The 7,545-nt window shown below is 37.8% G+C and overlaps 1 protein-coding gene across 2 annotated transcripts; it reads left to right on the forward strand.

The window, feature by feature from the left end:
- The first annotated feature begins 1,195 nt into the window (after window positions 1-1,195).
- Window positions 1,196-6,833, forward strand: cryba1l2 (crystallin, beta A1, like 2). 2 transcript variants are annotated; one of them, XM_056240491.1, is made up of 6 exons: window positions 1,196-1,359; window positions 2,535-2,611; window positions 2,953-3,071; window positions 3,857-3,998; window positions 4,395-4,537; window positions 6,436-6,833. In XM_056240491.1, the coding sequence occupies exons 2-6, from the start codon at window positions 2,543-2,545 to the stop codon at window positions 6,581-6,583; spliced, it is 621 nt and encodes a 206-aa protein (XP_056096466.1). In that variant the 5' UTR covers window positions 1,196-1,359; window positions 2,535-2,542; the 3' UTR covers window positions 6,584-6,833. The 2 variants fall into 2 exon arrangements, with proteins under 2 accessions (XP_056096466.1, XP_056096465.1); XM_056240490.1 differs by having other exon boundaries at window positions 1,197-1,359; window positions 2,492-2,611.
- Window positions 6,834-7,545: the final 712 nt, after the last annotated feature.

Here is a 7,545-nt window from a genome sequence, read left to right on the forward strand (position 1 = left end):
TGAATTTACTGAATTTATTTTTCATATCTTCAGATATTTTTGATGCCAATTAAAGTATTTGTCTCAAGTACATTAACCTGCGTATGCAGTCCATATGTTGTGTTAAAGCTCTGGCAACCGTGCTGCAAACTGTGATTTTTTTAGTAATATGCCAGCAAAACTACACCAATTAAAATGGAAGTTTCATGGTTGAGTGATACTGTTACCCTAATAATTGCAGCTTAAAAGCATGTTACAAAAATCCTATGTGGAGTACTGTACATACTTTTATACACAGCCACAAAATGTCAATATCTGCCTTTCCAAGATGATAACTTGCTGAATTATGCAACACCGTGTGAGGTCCATAATGCCTGCTGTTTCACTTACTATGTTTTTTAATAGTAACTATGCATTATAAACTGCATATATTCAGTAATATTAAGCTAATATTTCTGAACCACATATCACCTTAACACTTCTGTGGGTCATATAAGATGTGGACAGTCATGAGCAGGGATAATGTTACACTTGTTACCGACACTAGGCTACATCCTACAGTCTGGATAAAGACATTCTGACGAATTCAGACTAGTAAACTTGATTATAAAGGGAAAGATCTGTCTGAATTACAGAAACTTCCTATCTTCATTTTTACTTAAGATTTGAAAAAGTTCAATTTCTTAAGTGAAATTACTACTAAATTGCTTAGCCTACTATTATTGAATAGGATTGATGTCTTATACAGAATATAGAAAAAGAAAAGAAAAACAATTCCAAAACTTAATAAAAAACTTAACCTGCATAAATCAGTATTGTGGGTATGACTATTCCCAAATATAGTTACACCTGTTAAATTATGAATTTAAGCTTTCTGAAGATTAAGCTGTCGTAAGACAGAAGCAAAACAGATATGTTTCTGGGAGGTTTGAAAGAGAGGACATCCACCCATGCAGTTGGTCAAATCCCTGTATTCTCCACCTATAGGCCGCTTATTGTGTACCATACGATGCACAGTGCTGACCGATAGGAATACTGCCGCTTGAGCTCCATTGTGCGGTTCAATGTGTCTGCATGCACGCGCACCGCGGGCGCGCGCGCGCGCTAACTCACTCACGGCTTCATCAAATCCAATGCGCTGACGGCGCGAAATGCTCCACTACCCTGGACTTACAATAAAGAGAATGATCTCATAAACAGACCCAAACACACACACACACAGACACACACACCCTTACTGGTCCTTCCATCAGTTTCAGAGTCGCGACGTGCACCCAGCTGTGATGGTCGCTATAAAATAGAAGCGCCAAATAATCATAAAACTCCTCGCCAAACGGGACTGACAAGCATCACTGTAAAGTAGGACAGGTGGAGATTCAGGTAAGATAAATCTAGAGTAATAGATTGAATCCGTGTTTTAGGCCTAACTTAAACTAATAGCTATTATTAGAACTATTAAAGGCATACTTCACCCAAAGATGAAAATTCTGTCATCATTTACTCACCCTCAAGTTGTTGCAAACCTGTATGATTTCCTTTCTTCTGCTGAACACAAAGGAAGATATTTTGTAGAACGATTGGAACCAAACAGTTGTGGGGCACCATTGACTTCCATAGTAATTTTTTTTTCTACTATCTATGGAAGTCAATGGTGCCAAAGAACTGTTTGGTTCCAATCGTTCTTCAAAATATCTTCCTTTGTGTTCAGCAGAAGAAAGAAACTCACACAGGTTTGCAACAACATGAGGGTGAGTAAATGATGACAGAATTTTCATTTTTGGGTGTAGTATCCCTTTAAGTGCCTAGTCAAACTTGGTCAGCTTGAATGTTGTGTTTGGGATATTGCCTTAAATTAAATAACCTATTGCCAACATCAAATGAGTTGTCATTTGATGTTCTTTATACATGCCTATTGCCTACACATACAGTAGGCCTATAAGTTCCGCTAAGAAAAGTGCACAATGCAGAAAACAATCATCCAAGCAAAGAATGCTGGAACATACTGTAGCCTTTACTATTGCAATATTACATAAATGCAATATATTATTTAAGTAACAGGCTTTAATTACTCTGCAATCCAAGTAATGTTTTCTATGGACAAGTTCACTAAAATATTGTTCTATAATGTAACATGTCTCCTCTTTCACAGAACTCAAATTTGTGTTTTTCACTGGTTATTCTTCCGAATGATTACCTTCCCTATTCTTTCCTGGGAAGTGCTGAGCATATAACGTTAGCAATATATTGCCAAATTTTCACTGCAAAAAGTTTGCACAAAAGTGATACAAGAGAGATGAAATCCTTATCGGAATCAAGTATTCTGGAGAGCTGTGTAATAGAAATGTATCAATGTAAAATTATACATAAATATTATAAAAATTATAAATACTTGGAAACCAATAGGGATCCATTAGCAGTCCTTATATGAATTGTCTAAAATGCACAAATGCATGTCATTCATACAATATGCCAGTATGTAACAACTGTGCATGTCCCAAAGTTTGTTTTATAGTAAAATACATCTGAAGAAGTTTCCAGCCTTCCCTCTTGTGTAGGAAAGAAGATGCACAAAGTAACTAAGATCCAAACAAACCCATCAACGTCTGGGATAGACATGGCTCCTTGCTTTAAGGTAAAACCCTTTCCACACTTTCTCTAATGTAAGAAGCACAATGAAAGAATGAGTAACAAAGTATTGATTCTTTGTCTGAGAGTGAGAAACAAGGCGCCAAGCCATCAATGATTCAACAAAGGCGGCTTCTGCTTAGGTATTGATTTTGAGACTGCATAGATGAAGGCTTTGTGAATGGTTGATGCTGCTGCTGCTTCTTCTTGTCCAAGATGTGTAGAATTCTGTATTGTTCAACAGATAGAGGACATAATGAAAGGAGTGGAGGCATGTGGTTTTGTATGTAGGAGAGAGAGTTTTTCCAAATTAGATGGAACTGTGGCATGTGCATGTGTGTTTGTCAGGTGACCGTGTTCGAGCAGGAGCATTTCCAAGGCAAGTGTCAGGAACTCACCTCAGAGTGCCGAAACATCCAGGAGCGTGGGTTTGACAACATCCGCTCTATCCGTGTGGAGAGCGGCGCGTGAGTCGCCCACTCTGTGTTAATGATTGCAAAATCTTGCCAGTTAGTAAGGAAATTACGATTTTAGATGTGTCTGAAAGCTTTTAAGTGTTTCGTCCTGAGATGATTTGTAAAATGTGATGATGATTTGGGAAATAATAAAATATGAGAATGACTGAGCTGCCGTATTTCAAGATTACCTGTGTAGTTTCAGGCATGTCTTTGTCATGCTTCCTTTAGGAGAATAATTTACTTAACTTAATTCAAGTTAAAGGCTAGTTAACAAAGCAAAAAAAGACTAGCTTATTATATAAGCTAAATACCTTAAATTTAGTTTTTATTGAAAACAAAACATCATATATTCCTCCAAACCGATTGTAAGTACTTTATACACTACCAGTCAAAAGTTTGGAATAGTTATGTATTTTTATATATGGTATTGTATCATTGTTTCTACAAAGCAAAAACTGTTTTCAACATTGACAATAATAATAAATGTTTCTTGAGCAGCAAATCAGCATATTAGAATGATCTCTGAAGGATCATGTGACACTGAAGACTGGAGTAATGATGCTGAAAATTCAACTTTGCCATCACAGGAATAAATTACATTTTAAAATATAATAAAATACTAAACACTTCTTTTAAATAGGAATAATATTTTACTATATTACAGTTTTTACTGTGTTTTTAATCAAATAAAAGCAGCCTTGGTGAGCAGAAGAGGCAACGTTAAAAAATATCTTAATTATTCCAAACTTTTGACCAGTAGTGTAAATGTTTTAATTCTCTTTAATTCTATGCAGCTGGGTGGGATACGAGCACCACGACTTCCAGGGGCAGCAGTTTGTCCTGGAAAAAGGAGAATATCCCCATTGGGATGCCTACAGCGGCAGTCTGAGCTACCATGTGGAAAGGATGATGTCCCTGCGCCCCATCTGCAGCGCTGTGAGTGTGTGAGCGCATACTGATGCCTTCAACTTTTATTCTCAAACTTTTCTAAGCAATTTGACTGAGCTTTTCCTGACTGACAATAAAACGAAAAGAGAAAATCTCATAGGCTCAAAAATGAAAGACAGAGCTGAGCCGACTTTCTTGGATAAGCAACCACGTAGCAACAGGCAAAAAACCTTAGCAACTGAAAATCAAAATCAGAACACGTTAGAAACCGTATTTGAACTCTGCAGGAAAGTGGGCCCTCCAGGACTGAGATTGGTTGGACACCCCTGTTTTAGATGGTTTTGAAGTGCTCGACTACATTCAAACAAACAGGTGTCTCTCATCAAAACCATCTCTTTAAAGCTTTCCCCCCCATTTCCTTCCAATCTCTCTCTCCATTTGTAGGTCCACCAGAGCAGTCGCATGGTCATCTATGAGAAGGACAACTTCCTGGGCCGCAATGTAGAGCTGTGTGACGATTACCCGTCTCTACAGGCCATGGGCTGGTGCGACAAGCAAGTGGGCTCCATGCATGTGCAGTGTGGCGCGTGAGTAACACTCAACAAAACACCATTAGTGCCAAACTACTGTTCTCCTGAACATTTCTCATGCTCAACAGCTGCGCTGACAAAACACATACACACAGGCGAGACCAGCGTCATTGGCTCACATTCCATAGAATCCAGTCCTTGTACTTGTGAAGTGTAAATGATTTTACTTTCACAAAACAGTCCAGTGCAACATATCGTCAGATAAGAGATCATGCATCACAGCAATACATTATCTGTGACCGCCTCATATGTTATGTAATGATGTTATGTCAACCTTTCGGTGCACATCATCACAGAAACCGATCATTTAACACAGTGATAATTTTAGTTTTGTTTTCACATGGCGAATTTCCAAGCAAAAGTCTAATTATGATTATTTTTACTCATTACATAGGGCTGGGTGAAGAATATTGATTTCTCAATTTTAATCGATTCTTAAATCCCAAGAATCGGTCTTTCAGTCTAAGCTGCTTTCAGTTGATGAATGAAGCAAACTTTGTAGCGCGCCTCCCATCTAATAAATCACAATAGGCTTTGTGCTTTGTTACTTCTGATATGAAACATCTCAGTTTTCAGGTTCTGTCAATTTTATTACATAATTCAAACAATAAATACTTTTTTGGCGCTCTTTCATGTGGCGCGACAGATTATATGGCACCTTCAGTTCAAGCGAAGCTGCATGTGAACCGACTTTACTATTAGTTACAGCATGAAATAAACATGAATGAACATCAGAAGGAATGTTAAAAAGATACAGTCCAACTAAATCTGTATTTTGTCTGATGTAATCGCTCAATCAGCGTTTCAACCGCGGAGAGACGTCAATAAAACAGCTTGTAAACAATGTCACGTAATGCTACATTTACCTCAGAAAAGCCATTCAATGTCCAAAAACGTGTTATAGCTAGAACTTAGAGTTTTGATAAATATATGCACTATGTTGCATATTCATTGTATTTCGACTTAAAGGGATAGTTCACCCAAAAATGATCCCATGATTTACTCACCCTGAAGTCATCCTAGGTGTACATGACTTTCTTCTTTCAGCCAAACACAATCAGAGTTACATAAAAAAATAGCCTGGCTCTTCCAAGCTTTATAATGGGAGTGAATAGTAACTGAGATTTTGAAGCCCAAAAAAGCGTATCCATCCATCCATCCATCATAAAAGTAATCCATACGGCTCCAGGGGGTTAATAAAGGCCTTCTGAAGCAAAGCAGTGCGTTTTTGTAAGAAAAATATGAATATTTATAAACTTTATAAACTGTTGTCAATGGCTTCCGGTAACGGCCGTATACAAGTCTAGTTCCGGCGGAAGAGTGACCTCTGACCCGATGCAGGACATATTGACGAACGTGGAAGTGCAGAGGATAGAGCAAACCGAAACACCGATCACGAATTAGAAGTTTAAAACGAGAATTTTTAAAGAGAAATGTCGTCGGAGCTTGAGTTTTTCCCAGCCCTGTTTGTTTGAATCGCGAGAGGTGTCTATTCTCACCTAAGCTTACACTTACACCGGAAACTAGACTCTCTCGTGAACGCACGGTTGGGCGTTACCGGAAGCCAGTGATAATAGTTTATAAATTATGCCAAGTACTGTACCTGGTAGGCCCCAATTAATCTATATCAAAAATGGTACCGAATCGCAAGCTTGTGAATCCAAATCGAATCGTACAATTTGTGTCAATGCCCAGCTCTAATATAAAAATTCTAATGCACATTAGAATCCAGCTGAATTTGCTTCAAGATACTCTTCTTCTATTAAAACACTTTTTATACATTCCCTCTCCAAACAGCTTGTCATATTTTATGCAGCCAGTCGCTGCATCTCATTTCCTTGCTTCATTTTGTTTTTGACCACTCCATCTGTCTCACATCCTCTATTTCCCTGCAGCTTTGTGTGTTACGAGTACCCTGGCTATCGAGGACAGCAGTACGTTATGGAGTGTGACAAGCACAGCGGAGACTACCAGCACTGGAAGGACTGGGGCTCCCACTGCCAGACCCCTCAGATCCAGTCCATCCGCAGAATCCAACATTAATGCCTGATGGAAAAAAACGGAAGGAAATGGAAAGTGTGCAGAGTGAGGAAGCAGAGGAGTCGCGTCAATCATTCTAGCAGCAGTCACTTTATGAGGTGCAGTGTGGCAAATTGTAAAACCTTCACTGGTTGCACGTAGTTTCCACTTGTGGTGCTCTAGCACTACACAAAAAAACAAAAAGAATTCTAATGACACGCATATACAGACACACATCAATGCTCTTTTATGAACTCATATTGGTAAGTGCACAGAAGCATAGTGGAGGACACCGGGGAGTCAAGATCAGTAAATCAAGGCTAGATGTATCTTTATATGCAAACATGTCATGCTGTGTGACGTTTGAGTGCCATGTGGGGACAGATGGGAGTGTGTGTTAGACCGTTCGGAGGATGACGGTTGACTAATAAATGCATACTCACCTCAAACTAGCATATTTGGTCTTTTTGTCTGTTTGCGTGTAAACTGATGGCATGTAAGTGGCCACTAACCAACTGTAAATTATTGTAACTGTCCTTAGTACAATAAATAAAAAAATCTGGTAACAAAATATTACAGATTATATTATATTATATAGTCTTATTATAAAATGGATACAATACATGCGTAATATCGTAACAACTGACATGAAACGCAATATTTTTTTAAGTTTTAAGTTTCAATATTTTCAATTATTTTATAATCTTCCATACAAAGAATATAATTATTCCATATATAATATCTAGTAAATGCTTTAGAAACATAACAAGGCTTATGCTGGGGTGAATATTACATGGAAATATAAATGCAGATTCAGCTTTACTGGAATCATGTGGAAATTTCTTTTTTTTAATGATTTATATGTATTTAATAACTGTTTCGAAAAGACAGAAGGTGTGTACTTTTGTAACATTTTAAATTCTAATTAGTCTTGACAAACCAATGAATTCGTTAAAAAAAAGAAATAAAAGAAAGACAATCCTCCA

This window comes from Rhinichthys klamathensis, unplaced genomic scaffold (assembly GCF_029890125.1).
Source record: "Rhinichthys klamathensis goyatoka isolate OS25496 unplaced genomic scaffold, OSU_Roscu_1.1 h1tg000601l_1, whole genome shotgun sequence".
Lineage (NCBI taxonomy): Eukaryota > Metazoa > Chordata > Actinopteri > Cypriniformes > Leuciscidae > Rhinichthys > Rhinichthys klamathensis.